Below are 24,872 nucleotides of genomic sequence, written 5' to 3' on the forward strand. Positions count from 1 at the left end.
GGCCTGAGGCGAAAGAGAGCGCGTCGGGAGCATCGCGCTAAGCCTTCGGATCGGACCGGATAAGCTCCGCAACGCTAAAGCTAACTCGGGGTCAAGGCGCATGTGGGATGATGGTGGGGGAACTTTTCTGCCACCAGGAAGTGAGTGACACAGCAACATTGCATACCGCAAAGCAACTTCAGCAAGATGCTGCACATTATTGGTCTCGGCTTGGCCGATGAGAAAGATATCTCGGTCAAGGGCCTGGAGATCGTCAAGAAGGCCGAGCGCGTCTATCTCGAGGCCTACACGGCAGTCCTTCTCGTCGATCAGAGCGTACTCGTGAGTCCATAACTTCCGACAAAGGCACATTAAGCCGGATCGCGTGGCTTACATGTGATATGCAGTAGGAAGCCTACTATGGCCGCCCTATCATCATTGCCGACCGCGAAATGGTCGAAAGCAGCTCCGACGACATCCTAGCGGACGCTGATACTAAGGACATCGCCTTCCTCGTCGTCGGCGACCCTTTCAGTGCGACTACGCATACCGATCTTGCGCTCCGCTGCCGCCAGCACGACCCTCCCATCAAGACTCGCACGCTTCCCAATGCGTCCATTCTCACAGCTGTGGGCGCGACGGGCCTTAGCTTGTACGCTTTCGGACAAACGGTCAGCATGGTGTTTTTCACCGACAACTGGAAACCGGACAGCTTCTACGACCGCGTGAAGGACAATCTGAAGCTCGGTCTGCACACCCTGGTCTTGCTAGACATCAAGGTCAAGGAGCCGAACCTGCAGGCTCTCGCTCGGGGAAGGATTGTTTACGAGCCGCCGAGGTTCATGACGGCTGCACAGTGCGCCGAACAGATGGTTGAGACGGAAGAGACAAGGCAGGAGGGCGTTTGCGGCAAGGATAAGCTCGCAGTCGGCGTCGCCAGATTAGGCAGTGATGGAGAGAAGATCGTTGCTGGAACCCTGGAGGAGTTGAGCAGTGTGGATTTGGGCACGCCGCTGCACAGTCTTGTCCTCTGTGGCACGAACATGCATGAGATGGAATGGGAGTATGTGAGAGAATTCGCAGTTGACCAGAACAAGTTCGATGAGATCTGGAAGAGGGATTATGCCGGTAAGAGCTGAACAAATATGGGGTGAATTGGGAAAGAAACAATACATTTGCACATTTGACATCACGGACTCGTCGCTATGCTGCTACCCTGTGGGAAGGCCTTTTATCTCTCTGAACGCCCGCTGAGACGACCCAAAGACGTAAACAAATCTGACAGACCGCCCCTCCGATCACCTCTCGCGATCAAAGGCCCAGGGTGCCAGTGATGCTCGTGATCGTGTTCGAAATTGACTGTCCGACATCTTCACCAGACAGCTTACTGCGCTGCCCACTCAACTATAAGAGCATAAAGTTAGCATTCCCGAACATTCCTTAAATTGTGTGATTAGACTTACCTCCATGCCCACAGCCCGGTGCAGCATCACAAGCCAGTCGACGTAGCTGCTTGCCTCGCCATTACGGTCTTCATACAATAGCCTTGCGAACTCAAACTCTGCGCCATCGAGACCCTGCCTCGCCAGTTGAATAGCTAGTCCCTTGCTGCCACGCTGTGACTCGAGGTGGAGCATGATGTTACGTGCTTGCGCGTTAAGCAGGGTGTCAAGAACAGGCAGTGAGGCAGTGTTGGGATCCAACGCCTGCAGGCTGTTGAAACCCGGTCCGAAGAGGTCTTCCAGCAGGTTCGGTGAAACCTGCGCGTGGAGCCAGAGAAGCAGGATTTGGCCGTTGTCCACCAGGTACGCGCCGCCTTCTTCGACGGCGGAGAATGTCGCACGCAGCGCATGAGGAAGTTTCAGATGGCCGGTCTCGTCTGCAAAACCCTCGTTCGGCTCGAGATTGTGCAGTGCGATGACGCGCGGGTACAGGTATAGGCTGAGTTCGGCGGGGCCCATAGATTTGACCATGCGGGCTTCGTGAATGCGGCGATCGGTAGGCTCTCGGCCGGCCTTCAGGGCGCGCGACTTCACGAGGCCGAGGACGTACATGGCGAACTCCTTCAGATTCTCCGGCAGCACCAGCTGACCACTAGGGTGGCTGCCGGAAAAGTGCTTTCGGTAGCCGGCGAGGATGTCCGTCGCTTTGTCCTGCAGGGCGGCGCGGATGTCTTTCAGGGAGCGCTCGCCGACTTTAGCGGCGGATTCCTTGGCCATGATGCCGACGACAGCGTCTTGATCAACAAAACGCATCGAGTCGCGCGCATTCTCGGTCACTTGAGCAACAATGTTGGAACATCTTACACGACGCTGACCGGTCGAGGTCGTGTAGAGGAGGGCCGATTGGAAATGCGCATCCAGTTTTGTGTCAAGCTGTATTTTCTGTTAGTATCGAATGTTCCTTACGGTACACCGGGACCCGGCGACTTACTTTTCCATCGTAGCCAAAAGTCACAGCCATTCCTGTGTCTTGTGTCACACTAGCCAACTCCAGATCCGCACCAAAGGTATGCTGTGTGAAGTTTCCGCTGTAATGCGCAACCTGCAGGCCATTTGAGCATCGCACCTTCATGAGCGCCGCATATCCTTGGTCACGCTGCACAGTGTGCTCCAATTCCTTCCGCAGCCGCAGCGTGTCTCGAGGATATGCCCAGTTGGGGAAGTAAAATGTATCGCCGCCGGTCTTCTCAGCGATGTGCCCAACCGTGGTAATGTCGAGGTATCCTCCAGCAGGAGCCGCAAGGAAGAAATCGACGCCAACGCCCGCCTTCACGAGATCACCCTGCACTTTGCGGTACGCACTGTTCTCGACTTTCAGAAGCTCTTTCGCTATTTCACTGTCCTCGGCATTCGAGTTTGACTTCTCGCGCATGGTTAACTTTCCAGGACCATAAGAAGGCAGGCTGGCAAGGGAACAAATAATCTTGCCGCCAGTCTGTTGAAGTGCCGAGAGAGCAGACTGAAGAACTGGGATGAGAGTTGGTTCCGGAGTCTTAATGTTCATGAACATATGAGGAATGTTGCGCAGAAGAGTCGTGATGTTAGATTTGCTCTCGGCAGGATCGACGAAGAGCGCGTCGGCGGAAATTGCTGCGAATGGGTCCTCAAGATCTGATACTACTAGCTGCTGGGCTGCCGTGAGACTCGAGGAAACGTTGTAAAAGTGAATGGAGCGGTCGAATGTGACAAACCCGACCTTTGATCCAGGTGGGAGCTTACTCGGCTGCGGTGATGGCGCTTCGTCCTCTTTCTCGTCGCTTTCTTCGACATCGAGGTCGTCACCGTAGAGAGCAGCAAGAATGCCATCGCATGTGCCCTGCAAGAAGCCTCGAGTGCAGGCTTCAGCTGTGGTGTCAATCACAAAAAGGTATCGCATAGGCACCGGCTCAGTGGACCAGTATTCCTTTGGGACAAGGAATTCGCAAGTTCCAAGAGTGAGCTCTGGTCGTGAAGCTCGATCCACGCGTACACCGGAAGGATCGGTCGGTGCAAAGTATTCCGGTGCAACTTCGTTGGGATGACCGCAGAGGTTACATGTCATTCTGTTTCCTCCGTTCGAAAACACCATGAATGGATTGATGTAGGCTCTACATCTCCTGCATCTGGGTGGCCCGACATCGCCAAAATCCAGTACAGGCACAGGTTGTTCTCCGTCCGTGAGCTGTGCCAGAGGTTGTACTACCAGCCCTAGCGGGAGTCCGGTATTGGTGAGCTGCTCGGACGTACTCGGTATGCAGTTCAATGTGAGACGACCGTATTTGGGGGAGGCGCTTCCTTGATCGAGAGCAACAAATGGCGTTGTTGCAGGAGGCGGGACATGCTGCTCCATAGTAGGGTAGACATGTGTCTTGTAATGCTCGGCAGGAAGATCGCGGCTTAAGGGTACGCTTGGAACTTGATCCGGGTTCACTCTGCTTTGCGCACCGCCCGGTCCCATGGGCCCCTTCTGTTGCCCTCCTTGCGCTGGATCCATGCTGATAGGTGTGCCGGCGGGCACTGGCGAAGCACTGCTGATCGGCCCAAGTGTTTGCGACTGCCATGGCTGCGTAGTCTGATGCCATGATTGACCTGCTTGCCCATTCATTTGCCCTCCGGAACCGGCATTTTGCTGCTGTACATTCGCTTGCGGCTGCTCAATCTGGTGATACGCATGTCTGTCCTTCTTCTTCCTCGCTGTGTGCGCCGGCGGTGCCCCTGCCAGACCCATCTGTCCAAACTGCTGATTCAACGCCTGGACGCCGGGTTGTCCATATTGCTCCTGCCCCTGCGACTGTGGCTGCGCGTACGCCTGCTGCCCGTACGCTTGTTGGCCATATCCTTGTTGTTGTTGGCCATATTGCTGGCCGTGCGGTTGGTTCTGCATGCTGGGCGGATTCGGGAATTGTTCAGTCGCGGGCTGCGTCGGGAAATAATCCTCTTGCGATTGTGTGGAATCTCGTTCGTAAGGAGAAGGGGCTACCGGCGGTCGCCAGCGTTTTACTGAAGGTCGTTCATTTGTTGATGTACCCCAGGGTGAAGCGTTGGGGTTGTTGATTTGAAAGGACATCGAAGCTCTCTTATTATTACGCGTGTCTTCTGGCCGCGTCTGTATTCAGGTAGCTTCGCCGGTCCCTGCATTCACGAACTATATTTCTGGGCGTACATCTGTCATTCTACAGACATTGCAGACATACATGATGCGCGTGCGACGCCATATACAAATGACAGATATGCCTATCGCTTCGCTACTTTATTAGGCGAGATGGTACAGTAGCTTACATGCAGCATCAACCCCACCTCCTGTCATCCCAGCTGGCGTTTATGCACCCTTCATAAAGCTGTCCAGCAACAGCACCGAGAGCTCGTATTCAATGAAATGGCAAACCCGGAAAGCACTTGTGTATGAGAAGTCAAGAAGACATCAATTCCCGAAAGGGATCAACATCGAATATAACATATTTTTGATCTTTAAAGAATGGTCGGTAACCATGCAGAGCTGAGGAATCGAGTCTTGCCTTTCCACCGGTGAGGTAGCTTCAATGACCTTGAAAGCCTCCTTAGTCTTGAGGACCGAGCAGGCATGAACTCTGGACCTTAATACAAACTACAAGAGCATTTTCCAGAGAAATAGAGGCAGCTAAAGCCCTTTGTGACTCGGCAGGGACAATTGGAAGCTCTTGATGATGATTTCAGAGCCACCCCAACCCTAACCCTACTAAACCCAACTGCGGACTATCCCCGCGCGTGCATCTTGATCTCCTATTCGCTACTTGCGCCACACGACGTTCACGCATCACGCCCGTGATGCGAAGATGAGCTATTCAATCAGCACCCGGCAGATCACGATGGCTACTTAAAGCGGAGTAATGGAGTCTGGAGGTACGCCACGAGACAGGCGGTCACGCCGTCTACCGCCGCCTTCGACATACATCTCACCGACAACGGGCGAGCGCATTCGACGCGTCTTCACCCTGCGAGATGCCTCCAGAAGACCGAGCGATGCCTCAAACAATGAAAGGCAGCCGCTGTTGCCGCAGAATCATGATCGTCCAAGCAGTGCCAGCTGGCAGGCAAAGGCGCAACAGCAGGTCCGGAGTCAAGCTTCAAACGCCTGGACATTCGCCAAATCATCTACTGGACAAGGGATCTTGAAATGCTCTCTGGCCTACGCTCTAGGGAGTCTCGCAACTTTCGTTCCTGCGATCTCTTCACTCATTGGAAAAGCAGACTCAAAGCACGTGGTATGCACCGTCACCGTGTGGTTCTCACCTGCCCGAACCATTGGAAGTATGCACGAGGGCACCGTCCTAGCATTGATTGGATTTTGCTACGCCGCCTTCATATCATTCACGAGTATGGCGATTTCCATGTTCTTCGGCCAGAGAGATCTCCTGCAGGTTGGCCATGTGATTGTTTTGATCTTCTTTTGCGGAGGTGGTCTTGGATTCATCGCTTGGACAAAGCAATACTTCGGCCATCCTCTGGTCAATGTTGCCTGCTCACTTGCATCTCTGGCTTGCGTGTCTACTCTAGTGAAGGAGGGTGCCGTACAGGCTGGTGCGTTTTCGGACGACAGAGTCACGCAAATCCTGATCATGGTAATGATGGGTATTTTCGTGACTACCTTGGTCAATCTGATCGTACTTCCTGTCAAGGCTCGCAGGAAGCTACACAAGGATCTGGTCAAGAGTACGGGCTTGCTTAGTGAGCTGCTCGTGAACATCACCAGGGCCTTTCTTGTCGGAGAAGAAGACATTCTCCGAAATGGTATGACATTTCCTCGCGACTTTACAACCGAGAGCAGCACCGACTAACCCAGTGCATCAGGGAAGCAAATCGCAAAAGATCATGAAAGCACAATGGCCTCGATGCAGAAGAACCTGATCGAAGCACAGCGGGAGCACTATCTCTTGGGTTCGGAGCGACAGTACCACATCGAAGCAAAGCTCGTCAGGTGCCTTGCCAGACTGTCGCAGAATCTTGGTGGTCTTCGGAGCGCTGCATACACGCAGTTTGCTATTTTGAGCAAGGCAGTGACCCAGAAAGCCAATGGGCAGACTCAATTCGCATGGTCCACTGGAACTTCTTCTCCGGTGGACATGGCCAAATCCCGTGCAGGCTCGATCTCAAGAGCGCATTTGCTCGACGTCATCAACGAAGACTCTGAGGAGTCGGATGAGCGGATATCCACTTCATGGGACGGTGCCAGCACTCCCTCGAGATCAAAGTCTAGGGTGTCGTTTCAAAATATCGCGTGGAGCAATCAAACTGGAAACAGCACGCCTAATGTCGAATTTCTGGCGCCGGCCGACATGTTTGTGACCTTCATCGATCAGCTGGGGCCTCCTGCAAAATCCCTGGTGTTCACGTTGAAGAAGATGCTGGATGAGCTGCAGTTTGGCCGTAATGGCACTTTCATAGTGGATGATCGCTTCCAGACGAACTTGCGAACGGCTATCGACATGTACACAACCTCAAGAAAAGAGGCGCTGGACACCTTGTATCGCAGCAGGAGCTTGAACGGACCACGATCCACGGAGGTGTTAGCTGATCTTGAGGAAGTTGCTGCCAGCTGCGGTCATTTCAGTTTTTCGCTGCTGGACTTGGCTGAAGAGGCACTGAACTACTTGGATCTACTAGAAGACTATCGTGCGGAGATAGAGAGATCACCAAAGCGGCGGACCTGGCATTGGCTCATGTTCTGGCGCAAGAGCAAGGATGCAGAAGATGAGCCGCGCAACTTCGGTAAGTGAAAGAATACTTTTGATTTTCCCGAAGGGGAAATAAGGATATGGTTCGCTGATGTCCCCAGGCACTTTCCAACCGCAGACTGAAGTTGATCCTACAAGCAACATCCCCGAGACCATCAAGCGTGCGGACTCTTTTGCCGATCCAGGTCGTTTCGCCCGTGAAAGACCTATCTCACTCATTATTTATCAAGCCATGAGCTTCTTCCGTCGGGATGATATACGATTTGCAATCAAAGTCGGTGTTGGAGCTGCCTTGTACGCGCTACCTGCCTTTCTGCCCGAGACCAGGCCTTTCTTTACGCATTGGCGAGGCGAATGGGGCCTCATCTCCTACATGGTGGTGTGCTCTATGACCATTGGAGCTTCAAATACAACGGGCATGGAACGACTTGGCGGTACTATCATTGGCGCTGTATGTTCGATTGTGGCATGGCTGGTTTCGAACAATCACGGTAATGCGAACCCTTGGGTCCTCGGCTTCTTTGGGTGGCTGATGGCTCTTTGGTGCTTCTACCTGATCCTCGCAAAAGGAAGAGGTCCTATGGGCCGCTTCATTCTTCTCACCTACAACCTTGGCGCTCTCTACGCGTACTCCCTATCGGTGAAAGACGACGACAATGACGACGACGAAGGTGGCGTTGATCCTGCAATCTGGGAGATTGTCCTGCACCGAGTGGTTTCGGTCATTGTGGGTTGCATCTGGGGCATCGTGATCACCCGCTTCATCTGGCCTATTTCTGCTCGGCGCAAACTGAGAGACGGGCTCTGCATTCTGTGGCTTCGCATGTGCCTTATCTGGAAGCGCGATCCACTGGCCATCTACTTGCTCGGCGAGCCGAAGAGCAACTACATGGATATCAGAGAAGAGGCCGAGCTGCAGTCGTTTTTGACCTACCTTGATTCTCTGCGAAAGGCTGCCGCGTCCGAGTTCGAGCTGAGAGGACCCTTCCCCGACAAGCTTACTGGCCATATCGTGGAGCGAACGAGGTCGATGCTTGATGCGTTCCACGCCATGAACGTGGTCATGACCAAGAACATCCAAGCAAATCCGGGCGAGGCTGCGCTACTACGGTACGTCAGCTCGATTTGTGTCATTACATCTCTGCACCTGCTGACTTCCTGCTAGATTTACCCGAGAAGAACGGTTCGCTTTGTCAGCACGTATCAGCCACTTGTTTTCAGTATTGGCAAGCAGTCTCAAGCTGGAGTACCCGCTCAACGATGTTTTGCCGAACATCGAGAACAGGAGAGACGATCTATTGGCCAAGATTTTCGAATTCCGACGAAGCAACAATGAAATCCCTGAAGCGGATTACGAACTGCTCTACGCATACGGTATGCTGCGATTTATAGACAACCCAAGCACTCCTACTAACTCACCATACAGTGCTCGTCACGGGCCAGCTGGCCGACGATATGCAGGCTGTGATTCAAGATATCGAGACGCTCTTTGGCACCTTGAACGAGGAGAACTTGAAGCTGCAGTAAAGGATGTTCCCATGATATCTATTGCGAAGCTGAACTAGAAGGTTGCTGTTGTTGCCTCCCATCAATATGCTCATAATCTCGTCAAGTTCCATCGTCATGCATGCAATGCTGTCCTGTACATAACCAAGTATGCTTCCCAGCCCAGAAGAAAACCAAAAACAATCACCGCTGTATATTGCTCTCAAATCATCGCTCGTAAATGACCAAAACGCGAAAATCACCCATCATACGCGTATCCACACGGTGCGAGAGATCATTCTCAGAACTTCTCCATCAAGTTCTTCCTCACAGTCCACATCCTACCCCTCTTGCCCCAGATGTACACCGGGATGGTGGTAAGCAAGCACGCCAACTGAATCCCCCCGATAGCATTGAAAACAGTTTTGCTGCCATCAGCCTCCAACCAGCGGTTGAAGAACAGACTCCACACCAGACCGTGCAGAATATTCTTGCTGAAGTTCAGCGTCACGAGAGCCTCGCCAGCGTATTGGCGGTAGGAGTCGACGGCGAAAGTGATACTGGTCGTCGAGCCGAGGGAGCAGCCGAAGGAAATCAGACCGAAGAAAACGGTCGGCACGATCCAGTTGTTGCGCTCTTCGACGCTCCAGCCGAAACCCATCAGGCCCGCTACCGTGCTGATCAGGATAGGGATGGCCATGACGAGGCGGAACTCGGGCTCGTAGATGCCGCCGTTCTTGCGTGCCATATAGCGCACGATGATGTCGGAGACTTTGCCTGCGATCGCGGTGCCGATGATGCCTCCGATGAAAGGACTGATGTACACGAGGCCGACTTGAAGGGGTGTGAAATTGTAGCTGTCTCGATCTTCGTAGATGTGGCCGACAGATTCGGAGAGCACAATGAGCCAGCCGATGGAGAGGGCGTAGACAAGCGCGCTCCAGAGGATGCTGGGGTAGGCGAAGAGGAAGAAGGGCCGAACAGCGACACGCCACCACTTGTCTTTGCTCAGTCGGCCATTCCACGGTTTCAGTTGCTGCTTCACTGATCGAGCAGGACCTGAGTGAAGCGACTTGGTGTAGTGATTGCCACTAGGCGATGCGGACCTCTGAGACTGTTTTTCAGCATCACCCGAATTTGAGAATGGAATCGATCGGATAGATAACACGCTGGGTGACCTCGGGGAAAGGTGAGTCGCTGGAGGGTGCTCAGAAGCGGGAGAATGCACATGAGGGTTATTGATCGAGGCCGTTTCATCCCTGCTTTGAATGTGGTCCGGAATAGCCCCAGAGCTCAGCGCATCCGCAGACGTCTTGCCGTCATGGGGCGTTTGGTGCTCGCCGTCTGCGAAAGTAAGATGTGGTCTCTCCGCAGACTTGCCGTCAGACCTCGCACCGTCGCCTTGGCCAGCCGACAGGTCCGTTGCAACGCTCTTCTCGTCCATTTTTTCAGTATCGTTTTCTGGCCCAAAGTGTGCATGCTTTTTCGCAACTCGATCCGGAACGGTGACACCATCTCCTCTCTTCTCTTCTTGGCTCCTTCTTGCAAGAGGCGAGCGAGAGCGGAACAGGTGCCTATTGCTCATGCCATGGTTTCTGCGGCGAGGCACCGGAGCTCTATCCCAGAAGGTTTCCGGTACGAAGAAGAAGAGCAGAGCAGAAGAGAAGGCGATGATAATGGCCACGATCCAGAAAACCCAGCGCCATCCGAGACTCTGAATGATAACGGCGCTCACCAGAGGGACCAAATTTTTGCCACCGAGGAGGAGCAGAGTGTAGATGCCGAGGCGGTAGGCCTTTTCGTGGAGGAAGTAAATCTCGGCAATGGATGCACTAGGTAAACATTCGACGGAAGACACAGCGAAGCCCTGGAAGATGCGAGCTACGAGCAGCGAGACGAAGTTGGGACTCAGCGCGCACCAAACATTGCTGGCGAAGAAGCAGAGGCTTGCCACGAGGTAGACTGGTCTCTTGCCGTACAAGATTGCAGTGGGTGACAGGAAGACGGAGCCCAAACCCAAGCCCATCATGTACAAGCCGGTGGTCAATGCCACATCGGGTACAGTGACGCCCAAGTCGCTACTGACCTCGTTGAAGCCAGCTGCGAGAATGGGTGTCATACCGCCGCCGATCATGCAATAGAAGCCCAGGGAGAACAGAGCGAGATCTCGTCGGAGGATCGGCCAGTTCAGTGGGTCGTTGGCGGAGTCCGTAGGTTGTGGTTCGAGGACGAATTTGCCATCCTTCGTATACTTTACTTCTTCCACAGATGGTTTCCTCCTCGGCGCTGCTCCACTTGAATTTGAAGGTCGGCGCTGAGAGGGTAGAGACGAAGCTGATGTGCGTGCCGGTGTATTTCGCATACCCAAGGGCTCATTGTAGTTGCTCACCTTGGACAGCAACAGGACGGATCCAGGCACTTCATCGGTCTCTGCGTCGTTCAACACACCAAGACTCCATTTATCCGGTCTCGTTCGTCCACTTTCGGCCTGCGCCGCTGAATCCGCCGACGGCCCATTCTCTGCTTTGCGTCCAAACATTGCTCTTCAATCAAGGAGTCAATTGCGCCTAGTCGTCTCTTAAGCCATACAACGTGTACGAGGGCGCAGCCATGAACTTCATATGCTTTTGATCCAGCAAGTCGTAACAGCCGCACGTAAGCCCGCGCACGGGCTTGCACTTGTAGATAAGGAATGCCTGATGGAAAGGCGGAAAGGTATCATACAATTCAAATGGGTGGAGGCGCCAGCGCCGTGTACTTGTACAAGAATCGAATAAGCGGTATCAAGGCAGCCGGCGGAACGCAGGCGGTCACGATGTGCACGCCAGGGGTGGTCAGGTGGTTGTGGTACAGGCGCGACAACAACGCTCTTAGTCAGTGTGCCCGCCGGACTAGCACGGGACCAAAGAGAAGGTGAGATTGTTGTCGTCTTCTCTTGCCGCGCCCAGGATAGGGCCGAGAGATAACGCGTCAGTACGTCGGCGGCGACGGATTTGTTGATCTTCTGTGCTGTGGATTCGAGCGCCCTGCGTCACGATCTACTTTCGTAGCGTGAAGGAAAGCGTGGGGGAGACGAAACTGAGTCAATTGCACGCGGCCTTCATGTGCTTTCTCGGCGCCGCCAATTCTGACGCAACATTCGTGAACTCTATATAATGAAGGTGCTCAGCCCACTGTTACACAATCTAAGTGTACCATGCCCCTCGGCCTGTAACAGCCAAAGTCTTTCCCCGTACGAGACGGCTACGCGAGATCCATCTCCCCACGCTCTTGCTGCAAGTCAACATCATTCCCATATTGCACGCGCATAAGGCGGCTCCCAAAGCACATGTCGCTCATGTGACAGACCCGCGGAAGCCCCTGCACACACCGTCTCGTGGGACGCGGGAGGAATTGCCGATCTTGAGCCGACCACAGCTCGAAAGCAGCACACCGGCAGGGATTGTGAGTAGCCGTCTTGCAGTAGCGCTTTTGATAGGTGTGAGAGATACGAGCAGGCGACAACACGTGCTCAGTAGTTTGAGACAGCTTTCACCGACTGACGTCGATCGGCGCGAAAAAGTCGAAGCGAGACATCGCTTGACCATGAAGGTTCGCATCTGAAGTCGCGAGCTGAAAGCGAGACGGGAGAGCTGTAACGTTAGTGATAAGCTCCATTCAGGCGGGTTGTGTCACCTCCAACGATATATAAAGAGTTCTCTCTGAGGTGTGCATGGGAGTGTGGGCGTATTTGGTGTTGTCACAAAACCTCGACGGCGGCAGGCGACGTTGCATGATGAGGCATCCTCAGGCCAGAATCTAGGCAAGTTGTACGCTCAATGCTTCAGTCAACATCAGTGCACGTAGACATGCCCAATGCCGGAATGAAAAGAGGCCGCGGGAACTAGTGGTCCAATAGACTGGTCTCTGCAGCTCACAAATACATGGTGCAAGTGTACCACATTGAATATCTCGCCATCGTCTAAGATGGCTAATGCGGTAGTGGCCAAGGCAGCCCAGAAACCATGAAAATGATTCGTCCCTAAATATCTTGTTCATAGGACTACACAGAGCCTGCTGTACACCTCAAACACACTTCCATGCCTCCGGCTTCTTGTAGTTGTCCGGGTCAATGCACGTGTTGCGGGTAGGGTACTTGCAGTGCGAGCGCTCGAAATCGACACCCAAGCTGACCGTGTCCTGTTACAGAAAGTCAGTCACGATTGTTCGGCAGAAGGAGAAGGTTAGACCGCTCAAATCCGGCAGACTTACGTTGATGTACTTGTAGCCCGTCACAGTCTCAGGCGCGTTGCCATTCTCAACCCAGTCCACGATGCGAAGCAGAACGTTGTTCTGCGCTGTCTGCTCGGTGCCCTTGAGCACCTGCGCATTCTGGCCAATGCCCCAGGCGCCAACGCCGCCAGAGCAGTGGTCCATGCCGCTTATGCGGAAGAAGCGGTAGAACTCGTCCAGATCGCTGGAAGGCAGAGCCATCGTGTTGGAGACGTGGTTGTAGTAGCGAGGGCTGTTATCAGAGGTGATGACGGCATCGGTGAGACCGTGGTAATGCAAAAGCTTGCCACCGCTGCGCTGGAAGCCAGAAAGGTCACCGTTCCAAGTCTCGATGTTGCTTGGGTTCTTCGCGGCTGCGTAGGCAGCATCCTCTAAAGTCAAGCCAGCCGCAGACCAGGTCGGATCGTTGTAGATGGCATAACGGTACCAGCCCTCGGTGTAGGGGAAGGGCTGACCGTTGTAGTAGATGAATCTGGCTGTGAGCTCGCTTCCGTAATTCATACGCGAGTAGATTATGCTGCCATTAAGCCCGTAATAGTCCGTGAAGATCTCGCGAACGGTACGTACTTGAGGCGCGGTAAGGCAGCCTGTGCTGTTAGTCCCGCCACACTGAAGATTCTCTGGACGGTAGGCGCAGAGGTCGTTGTCTTCGATGATACCATCGGTCACGCCGTCCAGGCCATCGCACTGGGCAAGGATATCCTCATGGACGAGAGCCCAAAGGTCTGGGCTCAAGAAAGTAGAGGCATTAGGCGATCCTGTCACAAGGAAAGAACGTCCGGACCAAGTGGAGAGATTGTTGAAGGCGAGAGCCGGTGCTCCAGCGACGATACCATCAAAGTCGTCTGGAAAGTCTTGAGCCTCCTTAAACCCTTGCCTTCCTCCAGTGGAGCAGCCAAGGTAGTAGCTTTTCGTGTGCTCTTTTTCGTAGTATGCTTTAGTGAGTTGCTTGCCGATCACAACACCAGTGTGCAGGGAGCGATATGCGAAGTCAGTGACGGTTTCCGCATTGTTGAGGAAGCCGATGCCACTGGTGCCATTGTACCCGTTGTTAGCACCAACGGAAGCGAACCCATAAGAAGTCGTGTATGCCAGATCAGCGTATTGAATGCAGCCTCCCAAACCACCGTTGCCGATAGACAGAAAGCGGCCAGTCCAATTGCTTGGGAGCCACATCTCTAGCGTAATCTCGGATCTGTTGCTCGTGGCAACGTTGGCAGCAATTCTGCAGAGATCGACAGAAACAGTTGGGTTTGTATTGCCGCACTGCTCAGTGCCATTGCTAGTAGGCAGAGAAACATTGGTGCCCGCCTTGACGTATTGGGCGAGATTGACCGTTACATGCGGTGCGCTGAACGAGCTTCTCAAACCCTCGCAAGCAGACTGAGGGTCCGAGACAATTTGTTGTGCGAGGCCAGTCGCGAAGACGCCGGAGTATAAAAGCGAAGACAATCGCATCATGCCTTGGTTGTACAAGGATTGGCTGTAAAATGGGAGGAGAAACGCAGGTTAGACGTCGTGCGGGCCCATGTAAATATAGGGATGGGGCGGGGCATATACCTAATACTCCAATACGGCTCCATGATTTCGGTTATTGAAATTCCCCGAGGTGTTGCGGTTTGATGATCGTTAGGGCCCCGAAACGCAAGCCAGTTCGGCAAGTTCAACTGCCGGCGCTGAAGGGCGGAGAACGACCAGTTTCGGGAACGCTAATTCACTTTACTTGTACGTGCTCCGTGTCTTCCTAAAGAAATCGTTAATACATGTGCGCAACGTGCAAGATGCGGTCTTATGATAACTGAGAAACAAAATCGGTCAAGCACGTGACTTTTGCCAACGAGAGCCATCGTCATCGAAGTATATCGATCTGGAATTTGCCGTTACATGAGCATGGAATTTCGTGCAGTAAGGCGCGAGTTTCTTGGTGTTCGAGACCTCCCAGGGTCGTGCATAGGGGAATTCAACGTGTTAGCTGGGCTCTGTCTGTTAAGAGTGAATCCCGGACAGAAATGTAGTAGGACCACGGTACCTCGACGCAGTAGAAATTGCAGAATTCAAAGAGGCTCAGCTCAAAGCATTAAACAGCACGCTCGATTTCTATGATACATTGTATACTCATGCAATCCATCGAACGCTACCATCTTCGTTGCGTCTTACCTCCATCATGCGCCAAGCTAAAGCTTGCTCGCTCTAGTTCGCCTTGACGTTCTTAGAGCTCTTTTCGGCAACCGGCTGGATGCGAGCCATCATCTCCTCCTTCGTGATCAAGTGATCAATACGCTCGAGCAATCCGAGCAAGCTCTTCATGTTGCCGCTCCACTCGTTCAGGACCTCGTCCGCGTCACGCTTCTTCTCAAAGCTGACGAGCTGCGCAGGACGGTCAATACGCGCGTAGATCGTCTTGTTGACGACAAGATCGGAGATGTACTTCTCCGTCTCCTTGTGCGGCAGATCGAGCAGCTGCGTGAGACGAGAGAAATGTATGCGGGTATAGTACTTCGCGATGACACGAACGTTGTGCTCAATGACACGCTTGCGCAGGTCGAGCCAGCGCTGGTGGGCTTTGGGGTCCTTCTGGTTCTCCTTAGCGTCGAAAATGTCGGTGCTGCACAAGGGAGGGCCGTAATTTGACTCGATAGACGGCCAGCGCATGAGCTCGGTAAGGGTGAAGAGCTTGAGAAGAGAGTGCTCGGTCGGGCAGGTATCTTCAATGCGTGAGTCTTGCGAGATGCGGTGGAGGAGATCCGATTGCTCGTTGTCGTAGGGTGCGAGGAGAACAAAGTAAACCACCCTCTGAAGGGTAGCCTTCAGAAGATCTGGGTTCTCTTCCACGGCCTCGGTATCCAAGACTTGTCTGTAGTTTTTGCAGGCATCCAGGTACTTGTCGTCGTGCTTTGCGAGTGTGATCTGCTGCTCGTAGTAGCGCAGCTTCAGATCCGTGACATCGTCATCCACAGGCTCCTCCTCTCCAATCGTGCCATCTGAGCGCATGCGCTCCTTCTCTTCCTTCTCCTTGCGCTCCTTCTCAACTTGCTCGGCAGACTTCTTCGGCTTACGCGCAAAGTATCGTGTGCTGATCTTCCTGCTCAAAATTCCCGCCTGTGTCCAGTCGCCCTTCTCGATGCAAAGCGAAACCTGCTCCAAGATGAATTCTGTCTTCTCCCTGCGAGCCATAGATCCGAAAGTCTCGACTTGCAGCTCGCACAGCGTGTCAGTTGCCGCTGCGATGTCGCCCTGCTCATGCTTGATGTTCGAAAGGATGCGGGTTACTCTCGCGCGCTCCACCTCGACGAAGATCTGATCACATAATTAGCTGTGAGCCATACTCATAGCCTGCAGAGATCCGTACCTTGCCTTCCGTCACCGTCCTGAGAGTCTCGATGACGCTGAGCTTCACATCGAGGGAGGGTGCATCATCCAGGAAACCCATGACCACCTGCACCATCTTGGTGATAGCCTGCTTGAGCTGTCCATGCTTCTTGCTCAACACTTGCACCTGCTCATTCAGCAAAGACCAGTCGCCATTGTTCTTGCAAATCGTAACGATGGCGACAATCACTCGGGATGTCGAAGCAAGGTCCGAGTGCTGACGTGTCTGCTTCTCCAAAGCCAACAGCTTCTCTACCGCAGCCTGAGTTTGTCCATTCTGCGCCTGCTTCTCCGCCTCAGGAATCGCGGCGTCAACCTCCTTGGTGAAGTCCTTGTCGGCCTTGATGATCTCGCCCGACATGGCGACAATGAGCGGTGCGAATTTCTTGGTAAGTGTGCGCGGCGATGCCTTTCGATTATCTCGGGAGGTCCAAAAGGGGGTTTACAGCGCACTGATGGTAACTGTGACGTCGCGCGTAGCAGAGGTAAGGTGTGATGGTGCAGCTGCTTGTGTGAACATCACAGTGGCTGTATGAACGATGCTCAAGCGTGACGTCTCCGATGAGCTTCCCATAGGGCAAGTCGGCCGAAGGCGCGCAGGCAAGTCCGAAACGCGAGCTTCACCAACAACTGCCAACGTGACCAGACAGTTGGTCTTCAAATACGTTTGTGAGATAAGCCTTACTACAACAAGGGAAGGCGATGTCGAATTTTGTCAAATCAAGACCACCTGCCCATCTCGTCAAACCAAGCGTTGACAGCTGTGCCTGATGAAGACTCGTCAACCAAACAACCCCAACAACTAAGCCAATCTAGCGGTGTGGTCTGTAATCGACGGAGAGGCTTCAAAGCCTCTGCCAACGGCACCGTCGTTGCCTCTTTAGACCCTTGTGTCTTTCGGATACGCACTTTACCTCCGTAAAAGATCGTTCGCCGTGTAAGAGTTCATCCAGAGTTGACGCGAGGGGCAATAGCCGAATGCGGAGACCCCAGACAGATGCCGATATTCTGGCATGCATGCCCTCGGGACATAGACACAATCAATGTGAACCTTACCTGCTTCCAGAATGCCAACTCAATCAACTGTCCAGAAGGTAGCCTTGATCACGGCAGGTACGGCAGGCCTAGGTGCCCAGGTAGCTAGGGTCCTAGCACCTGACTTCAGAGTGGTAGGCTACGCGAGTTGCTTGCTACACTCATGGCAGTGAAGGTAACATCATCAGGTCATAAATTATGCCAACAATGAGACACGCGCCCAAACCCTTCTTCAAGAACTTCACAGTATTCCGCGAACTGTCCAAAACAACGAGTCGCCTCGCTTTGCCGCAATTCGTGCCGACGTGGGCGACAAGTCCGCATTACAACGACTGGTTCAGGACACCGTCTCTCAATTCGGGCGTCTAGATGTCGTCGTCTCAAACGCAGGCTGGACTCGGATCACTAATTTCAATAACCTCGAAGAGGGCATGGTAGACGAAGATTGGGATCGATGTTTCTTGTACAATGTCAAATCCCATCTCTGGCTTTTGTACGCCGCCAAAGAGCACCTCGAAAAGTCCGAGGGCGCCTTTGTGACCACGGCTAGCATTGCCGGTGTGAAACCTAGCGGCAGCAGTTTGCCATACTCTGTCACAAAAGCCGCCGCGATCCATTTGACCAAAGCTCTTGCGCTTATATGCTCTCCAAAGATCAGGCTGAACGCAGTCTCGCCTGGATTGTTGATGACTGAATGGGGACTGAAGTTCCCCGAAGACAAAAGGGAGGCCGCGAAGGAGGCTACAAAGCTGAAGCGCTTTGCTACTGTCGAGGTTTGTGTCACCTCCTGCGACCCAGCAATTTTACAGATTGTACTGACATTTAGCAGGATGTTGCGGATCAAGTGAGGCTTCTAGCTTTATCGAAATCGATGACGGGTCAGAACGTAGTTATTGACAGTGGAACGTCGCTCTAGACTGTTCGAAGCAAAAGTGGCATTGCGGAGGTATGATTGGCTAGAGCTGATGGTAGCTCCTCAAGGTCGGGATGTGTTACGATGCTCTCAGTGGTACTAGGTCTTAAGCACAGTCTAAAGGCGTTCATAGCAGCATCTGAGATAAAATTCAGCCGCATTGCCTTCAGAGCATTCCAGTGGCAGCAACTCGCTTCGCCACTTCGAAGGCGCTGATAGAGCCATCAACTCTATCTTTCCTGTGAGACTTTGCGAAGTATCTCAATGGCATTATTTCACTGCGGTGCGACCCGCATGGTTTCGGGGGCAAGAGTACAAAGGTAGGACAAGAAGAGAGTAACAATACACTGACGAGCTCTCTGTTGCCATGACTGTGTAATGGGTCGCCATAGCTATCGTTTCACAAACCAATTCGAGTGGCCACATGAGTCTAGCAAACATGGTGACAGCCGACGACCTTCATAGACTTGTCCGCCAACATACACTATGAATTCCACAAACCCGTCCCAGCGCTACTATGTACGAAGAGGTCCCTGAGTCAACCGGAATGATGCCGACCGACACAGGCTGGCGGGGCACGAAAATCAAGGACTGCACGGTGCCTGGCGTGTGCGTCAGGTCCATCGCCCCTTCTCTCCTCACACTTCTCCTTCTGCGGATCGCTCGCTGACCAGATGACAAGCCAACGTGGCGCCGTTCGAAGGCGTGGTCTCGTCTTTTGGGCCGGATGGCGGTGCCGGGTCGTGTGAGGTTTGGGAGTATATCCTGCTTCTTGTGTTGTGGAGAGAAGTGAGCACGTTGACGATGGCGACGGTAGTCAGGACGCTTGTAAGGGCGCGAAGAGACCTGAACCAATGAGTTTCCCTGGCGTGGACTCGCTTTGTGAGTGGAATGATCGCATCAGAAGCGTCAGGTGCTCGGGACGAAGGATGAAGATGGAGGGTTGTCGTTAGAGAGCTCAATTTGGCGTCTCTTTGCTTGTGGGGTTTCATTGCTCGATTCTATCTTCCCAAAAGCCAGACCGACTCAGTGCAGTCTCTCCACGAATACGCAGCCTCTGCCTCGGAGTATATCTTCACTGTTCACTCTCGCACAACAAGAAGGGCAACTCTATCCAAACCCTTCCCCCTCCCCCCTCTTCCACCCCGGCACCCTCCCACCCTCTCTATCCCTTTTCACCACCACGCCCCACACGCCCGGGAACCCCGCGGCAACCGCATTGCCGCCAAAACTCTTCGCGCCCAGAATCGCCAATCTCCGCTGCTTGTGCGCAATATACGCCCTGACGAACCCCTGCTCGATCAGCGAAGACAGCACAGCCTCGATGGCCAGCAAATCCGGCGCGAGCAAGTCGCCATCCTCGCCGGCGGGCGCGCCATCGAAATCAGCGTCCGCTTGCGCTTCTTCCTGCTCTTCGCGCGGGGCTACGAGAGAGAAGGCTGTGATGAGAGATGTGAGGCTGAGAGAGGCTGCTTTGTTCGTGCCGGGCTCCGGCGCGATGCCGTGCAGGAGGAAGGTGCGGCGGACTAGGGAGCGGGCGGCGAGGACTTCGCAGCGGTTCTGGAGCTGGAAGAGAATGCGGTAGTGCAGGAACCAGGGGGCGTGCGGGGAGGAGAGGGCGGTGAGGCGGTGGAAGGTGGCCAGGTCGCCGGCGCGGATGGCGGCGCAGAGGGGCGTGAAGCGCTCGGCGAAACCGTGGGATTCGGGGCGGGAGAGGAGAGAGGTGCTCGGGAAGCGGCCGAGGATGATGTTTGCGGCGATCAGGTAGACGAGGATTAGGCGGCGGTGTTTGGCGCATTGAGGGTGGGCGGGGGAGGCGTCGTATGCTGCTTGGAGGGCGGCTTGGGCGCGGTAGAAGTGGTTGTGTTGGAAGAGGAAGCGGCCGAGGTAGTAGAGGTAGGTGACTCTCTGACTCTTTGGGTATGCGGCGAGAGGTGGCGCGTTTCCTGATATCTGCTCGAAGATCTGCGTCGCGTTGCGAGTCTTGCGGCACTGAAAGAGAATCTTCAAACACAGGTTGGCCAGAATATAAATCCCCCTCTTCTTGCCCTCCGGTTTCCCCTCCCCATCAAGTCCACCAGGCGACCCCGACCGATCGTTCAGCGCAGTCGTAAACGCAACCCGAATCGTATTCGCCGCCTTCTCCGGCAACGTCTCCCTGTACCCGCCCTCCTCCTCCGCAGCCCCCATCCTCGACCCCGCCAGCAACTCCGGCTGCCTATCCAACCCAATCGCCAACCGACACAGCAGCCTGGCGTTAGTAACAACCGTCTGCAGCATCAAGTATCCCAAACTCGGGTGCGCCAGCGCACTATTCGCGCGCCCCTGCAACTCCCTCAACAAATTGTACGTATCCAAATACGCGCTGGCCTCCGCCCTCACGTCCCTCAGATAGCCCAGGTACTGCACCATGAAGCGCGTGAAGCTCGTCCAGTTCGAGCCCTGATCGCCCTCCTGCGCGGCCCGCAGGCTCTGCGCGCAGCGCTCCTCGAGCGCCGCCTCCTTGTGCTTGGGGAACGTGGCCTGCAGCTCCGCGATCATGGCGTGGTAGGTGGGCGCGAAAGGCGGCTCGAGAACGAGCCAGTCGGCGAGTTTGGCCTCGTTGCGCGCGGCGATCAGGCCGTTGACCTGGTTCAGGAACTGGCCTAGGGTCGGGGTCGCCATGGCTGGGAGTGTTTCTCCGGTGAGGTTGAGGAGCGCTCCGTTTGCGCCTGCGGCTCGTACGAGGGTTGCTGTCCAGCTCGCGCAGGCCTCGCTGTAGACTTCTGCCAGCGACTGTCCGAGCAGGTGTGCGATTTCCTTCAGAACATGGCTTTTGACTTGTCGCAGGTCGCGGTCTGTGAGTTGGAGGGAGAAAGTGCGATTGAGTCGGTGGAGGTGTGACTCGACGAAGGAGTGGTCTAGGAGGGCGTGTGTTGCACAATTGGTCGGAGAGGTTGGGTCTGGGAAAGGAAAGTGCGGTTGTTGGTTGTGGTTGTTGTTTGGTTGCAGATCGAAGTTCGGAACGTCGGCGGGCGAAGCTGTCGGCGATGCGCGGTCAGGGCTCCATGTGAAGGCGACGGACGGTGATCCGAACATTGCTATTCTTCGATCTGAGTATTTATCTTATAATCGACCACAAGATCACTTCAATCGCGTGCAAGAGACTCATGATCACGTGTAGCGTAATTGACACTCTGAGAAGTGCTTGAATTCCACTGCATAGCAACACATTCCTGCGATCACCAGTGCAGCCACGCTCACTTCACTTCTTCTGTCACCGACGAACGATGCTATCCAACATCACAACGGACGAAAAGCCTAGCAAACATTACCTCTCACCCACTAACAGCAAACCGTTTCGAAAAGAATAGAACATGTCATTCATATCTATGTCAAATCCAAAACCCCCTCTCCTCCCCCATCGTCCACCTTCACCTCTCCACCACCTCTCCCACCTTCTCCCTCTCCATCTCCAAAACCCAAAGAGCCAACAGCCGCCCTCGACTAAGCCTAGCGTCCAAAGTCGGCTGCGCATCAAGCGCCCGCCGTCCCGTTCGCTTGCAAGTCTGGCGCTGCGGACCGAAGGAAACGGAGTAAATCGATCGATCGAGCACAAAAGCAGACAAATATTTACATCCATCGGGGTCAGAAAGGGCATTCGCAGCGCTCGCTCGTGAAGGAATGGAAAAGTAGAAGCAGAGCAAAGTATCTAACATCCTGCGCGTGCGGATCGGCAGGGAATAGTCGGGCATTTTCGCGTGTGGTTAGGGATAGGGGATTGTGATGGCCTGAAAGCCGTGCTAATTGCTGGTGCTGGCTGGTACCAGTGTAAACGTTTGTGGTGATCCTTTATCATGACAGCCATCCCGTCCAGGCGCGCCGCGAGCGAATCGGAAGATTGTCTAAAGAGCAAGGCAGGAAAGACATTATGCAGAAATGACAGGCATGGGCCGAATAAAAAGGAAAAAGATCTGATCGTTCGATCAATTGGTCGAACCGGGCCGCCCATAGACCCCCAAGGCCGAGCGTGGATATCGTTTTAAACAGCTAGGAAAAAAGCTCAGGGCCGAGGATAGTGTGCCGGGGACGATCGGGCCGCGGAAGTCCTTGTCTGTTTACATTGCCTGGCCGGGCACGGGCTTCCTGGCTGGAACGCCGTCGAGGGTGGGAGCTCGCTGGCGACCCTGCTGCTGCTGCTGTTGCTGGTTCGGCGTGAGAGGGCGAGGAGCCATGCCAGGGCCTGCGGGTGGGCCGGGTGGCGGCGCGGTCATGCCGTTGGGCGGAGGACGGTTCTGTGGCGGTGGGCCGCGGGGCTTGACGGGGACTTTGGAGAGGCAGGTGCGTGGGACAACGCCCTTTTGGCTGCGATCCATACGCGTGCACAGAGCCTGTGGAGTGGTTAGTAAGAGATCGAATGGGACTGAGGAATGCGAACGACTTACCCATCCATCGTCGTACTCGTGAAGCATGCGGACGAGCTGGCCAGACTTGAGCTCGAGCTCGTCTTCCATGCTGGGCTTGAAGTCGAGCTGAACGCGGTGGACATTGTTAGGACCACGCGCAGCCACAGGCACTGCAGCCGCGGTGGCAACTTGGGCGGATCCAGGAGTCGGAGGTACGGAGCCTTCTGAGTTGACGCTGTTGGCTCGGTCATGGCCGTTGTTGGCACCTTCGTTGACCTGCTTCTCAGAGAGCACGGCAGCATCGCCGAAAGGGTTCTGTGCAGGGGCCTGCTGGGTTTGAGCTTGGTTCGAGTCGTTCGCGGTGCCGAACATGTTGCCGAAACTCTTGCGGTTGTCCCCGGTCAAGTTGGGGAGGAACTGGGTAACAGGACGAAGGCTGAGTCGGGGAGCAGTGGCGGATGTTCGAGTGCTCGATCGGATAGACTGCCTGTCGCTCTCGGCACTGAAACGGTTGACAGGCGCAGGTGCAGGTGCAGCGACGAAGCCACTCTTCTCGTTGTGCTCCTCGAGGCCGCGCTGTGCCTTCTTACGGCGCCAGCAGAAGAAGACTAGACCAAACACAAGAGCGAGACCGAAGATGATACCCATAGCGAGACCAGCCTTTGCGCCGCCAGACATTCCAGTCTGTTCGCGTTGAGGAGAGGCGCTACCGCTACCGGTTTCTACGGCTCCAAGAGGAGTCGCGCCGATCATACTTGAGGTGCTGTCGGCGAGCTGGGCGTTGCGAGTCGAAGGAGCGTCTCCAGTCTCAATGGATGAGGAGGTGACTTCGATAGACGACGAGGAGGGCGACGGAGTAATAGACGCATGGCTCTCCTCGGAAGATGTGGCAGCACGGTGGTTCGAGGTGGCCTCTGCAGATGGGGAGCTGGTAGGAGTTGTCTGCGCCGCAGGCTTGCGCGAAGGCGTCTGATCGTCCTCGTTGTCATTGTTCGCTTTACGAGAGTTGTTGTCGTCGGCAGCTGCAGCAGTAGTATGGGCTGCACCCATCTGGATCGTTGTAGATGGCATTTTGAACCCTTGGGTGGAGAAGAACTGAGGCGGGCCGTCGAATGTCTGGTCCAAGGTTTTGTAAACCGCAGTGTAAACGGTTTCCACGCCATCGTCATTATCGGCCTTAGCCTTCTGAGCAAGATTTGGACTCGACTGGCTGTCGTCGGCCTGCTTCCTGGCAGGAAAGCCATCTGGAACGCGCATGATCGGTCTGTCGCCGTTGGTGTTGTGGCTTGGTCGCTGGGCGTTTTCGTTGTCGTTGTCGTCACGTTTGTTGAAAGAGTCCAGGTTGTGGCTGTTCTTCTTGAGGCCGCGGAAGACGCGGCCATGTGCGCCGTGCTGGTGGAAGCCCATGGTTGCTGGCTCGTGAAGGCGCAAGTCAAACCCTCGACGGGGCGAAAACGAAGCCTAGGTGAGGCTGGTGGTTGTATGTAGCTGTTGGCTCTGTAGGAATGCAGGTGCAGCTGGTGTGTGTGTAATGACGGTGATCGGAATGCGGGCGGCTAGGTATACACTCCGGGCGCGCACTCGGCGGCGAAATGAATGTTTGTGGCGTAACGAATGCGTGAGGCTGGCTCGTTGGTGAAAGAGGGACAACGAGGCCGGCGCTGGTCGAAGGAGAGTGGGAGTCGTAGAGAACGTGAGGTGGTATGGCGTGGCGGTGGTATGGGCAGAGTGACGAGCAGCAGGGAAGGAGCGCTGGCGCCGGGCACAGTGGAAGTGCTCCAGCTGGCGGCCCTGGCGGCGTTGCTACCTCGTGCAGTTTAATCTCGGTTATTATTTGGCTTCTGTGTTAGCGCCAGGTACGGCTGGCGCTAGAGAGCCTATTTCCACTAGTGGAGCGCCTGATGCCTGCAAATTGGGGCGATCAGCATGGGGACACGGACCCTGCTTCTCTTCACGCCCATGCTTTGCCCAGCCGTGCCAGCCTCTCTCCGCCTGTTCCGCCGCCTTCAAAATTGCGATAAATTAATCGACTGGCCCGGGAGCCTTTGCGCGCCAATCAGCGGTGCAAGTGTCTTCCCCGCCCATCACTTGCGCTGTGGGCGCTCGCTCCATCCACCCGTCTGACGCCAGAGCCCGGAGTCTTATCTCCATCGACACCGACGTTGTCAACGCTACGAGACATGCGTGCGCCTAGAAGGATCATTAAACGCTTTGATGAGCTACTCTGTCGTCATGAGCGCAA

The 24,872-nt window shown here is 54.7% G+C and overlaps 9 protein-coding genes across 9 annotated transcripts; 3 read left to right on the forward strand and 6 right to left on the reverse strand.

Annotated features, from left to right (window-relative positions):
* The first annotated feature begins 137 nt into the window (after window positions 1-137).
* On the forward strand, window positions 138-1,171 carry WHR41_04877 (uncharacterized protein). Its single transcript, XM_069373483.1, has 2 exons — window positions 138-321; window positions 390-1,171. Exons 1-2 carry the CDS (start codon window positions 187-189, stop codon window positions 1,116-1,118), a joined length of 864 nt encoding a protein of 287 aa, XP_069229255.1. The 5' UTR covers window positions 138-186; the 3' UTR covers window positions 1,119-1,171.
* WHR41_04878 (uncharacterized protein) lies at window positions 1,109-4,527 on the reverse strand (the record flags this gene model as incomplete). The annotated part of the gene is made up of 3 exons (XM_069373484.1): window positions 1,109-1,383; window positions 1,443-2,354; window positions 2,413-4,527. 3 exons carry the CDS (start codon window positions 4,525-4,527, stop codon window positions 1,291-1,293), a joined length of 3,120 nt encoding a protein of 1,039 aa, XP_069229264.1. The 3' UTR covers window positions 1,109-1,290.
* Window positions 4,528-5,815: 1,288 nt separating this feature from the next.
* Window positions 5,816-8,873, forward strand: WHR41_04879 (uncharacterized protein; the record flags this gene model as incomplete). Its single annotated transcript, XM_069373485.1, has 5 exons — window positions 5,816-6,227; window positions 6,288-7,205; window positions 7,273-8,281; window positions 8,337-8,545; window positions 8,598-8,873. The coding sequence occupies 5 exons, from the start codon at window positions 5,816-5,818 to the stop codon at window positions 8,696-8,698; spliced, it is 2,649 nt and encodes an 882-aa protein (XP_069229263.1). The 3' UTR covers window positions 8,699-8,873.
* Window positions 8,874-8,957: 84 nt separating this feature from the next.
* Window positions 8,958-11,195, reverse strand: WHR41_04880 (uncharacterized protein; the record flags this gene model as incomplete). The annotated part of the gene is made up of 1 exon (XM_069373486.1): window positions 8,958-11,195. One exon carries the CDS (start codon window positions 11,193-11,195, stop codon window positions 8,958-8,960), a length of 2,238 nt encoding a protein of 745 aa, XP_069229187.1.
* A 1,452-nt stretch (window positions 11,196-12,647) lies between these two features.
* Window positions 12,648-14,511, reverse strand: WHR41_04881 (uncharacterized protein; the record flags this gene model as incomplete). The annotated part of the gene is made up of 3 exons (XM_069373487.1): window positions 12,648-12,835; window positions 12,908-14,411; window positions 14,489-14,511. 3 exons carry the CDS (start codon window positions 14,509-14,511, stop codon window positions 12,722-12,724), a joined length of 1,641 nt encoding a protein of 546 aa, XP_069229188.1. The 3' UTR covers window positions 12,648-12,721.
* Window positions 14,512-14,777: 266 nt separating this feature from the next.
* On the reverse strand, window positions 14,778-16,848 carry WHR41_04882 (uncharacterized protein). Its single transcript, XM_069373488.1, has 2 exons — window positions 16,278-16,848; window positions 14,778-16,225 (listed from the first exon to the last, which is right to left on the reverse strand). The coding sequence occupies exons 1-2, from the start codon at window positions 16,656-16,658 to the stop codon at window positions 15,119-15,121; spliced, it is 1,488 nt and encodes a 495-aa protein (XP_069229185.1). The 5' UTR covers window positions 16,659-16,848; the 3' UTR covers window positions 14,778-15,118.
* A 103-nt stretch (window positions 16,849-16,951) lies between these two features.
* On the forward strand, window positions 16,952-18,543 carry WHR41_04883 (uncharacterized protein). Its single transcript, XM_069373489.1, has 3 exons — window positions 16,952-17,466; window positions 17,521-18,105; window positions 18,162-18,543. The coding sequence occupies exons 1-3, from the start codon at window positions 17,365-17,367 to the stop codon at window positions 18,246-18,248; spliced, it is 774 nt and encodes a 257-aa protein (XP_069229186.1). The 5' UTR covers window positions 16,952-17,364; the 3' UTR covers window positions 18,249-18,543.
* Window positions 18,544-19,355: 812 nt separating this feature from the next.
* Window positions 19,356-20,909, reverse strand: WHR41_04884 (uncharacterized protein; the record flags this gene model as incomplete). Its single annotated transcript, XM_069373490.1, has 1 exon — window positions 19,356-20,909. One exon carries the CDS (start codon window positions 20,907-20,909, stop codon window positions 19,356-19,358), a length of 1,554 nt encoding a protein of 517 aa, XP_069229191.1.
* Window positions 20,910-22,342: 1,433 nt separating this feature from the next.
* WHR41_04885 (uncharacterized protein) lies at window positions 22,343-24,451 on the reverse strand (the record flags this gene model as incomplete). Its single annotated transcript, XM_069373491.1, has 2 exons — window positions 22,670-24,451; window positions 22,343-22,615 (listed from the first exon to the last, which is right to left on the reverse strand). The coding sequence occupies exons 1-2, from the start codon at window positions 24,035-24,037 to the stop codon at window positions 22,343-22,345; spliced, it is 1,641 nt and encodes a 546-aa protein (XP_069229192.1). The 5' UTR covers window positions 24,038-24,451.
* Window positions 24,452-24,872: the final 421 nt, after the last annotated feature.

This window comes from Cladosporium halotolerans, assembly GCF_011745625.1.
Source record: "Cladosporium halotolerans strain TM138-S3 chromosome Unknown Sca16, whole genome shotgun sequence".
Taxonomy (NCBI): Eukaryota; Fungi; Ascomycota; class Dothideomycetes; order Cladosporiales; family Cladosporiaceae; genus Cladosporium; species Cladosporium halotolerans.

Bases quoted from the DNA above. Each gene is read 5' to 3' on its own strand.
- WHR41_04877 (XM_069373483.1), top strand. From the start codon at position 187: ATGCTGCACATTATTGGTCTCGGCTTGGCCGATGAGAAAGATATCTCG. The intron at 322-389 runs GTGAGTCCATAA...GATATGCAGTAG, and splicing joins TCGTCGATCAGAGCGTACTC to GAAGCCTACTATGGCCGCCC.
- WHR41_04882 (XM_069373488.1), bottom strand. From the start codon at position 16,658: ATGTCGGGCGAGATCATCAAGGCCGACAAGGACTTCACCAAGGAGGTT. The intron at 16,226-16,277 runs GTACGGATCTCT...TTATGTGATCAG, and splicing joins GGACGGTGACGGAAGGCAAG to ATCTTCGTCGAGGTGGAGCG.
- WHR41_04883 (XM_069373489.1), top strand. From the start codon at position 17,365: ATGCCAACTCAATCAACTGTCCAGAAGGTAGCCTTGATCACGGCAGGT. The intron at 17,467-17,520 runs GTAGGCTACGCG...TAACATCATCAG, and splicing joins TAGCACCTGACTTCAGAGTG to GTCATAAATTATGCCAACAA. The intron at 18,106-18,161 runs GTTTGTGTCACC...GACATTTAGCAG, and splicing joins AGCGCTTTGCTACTGTCGAG to GATGTTGCGGATCAAGTGAG.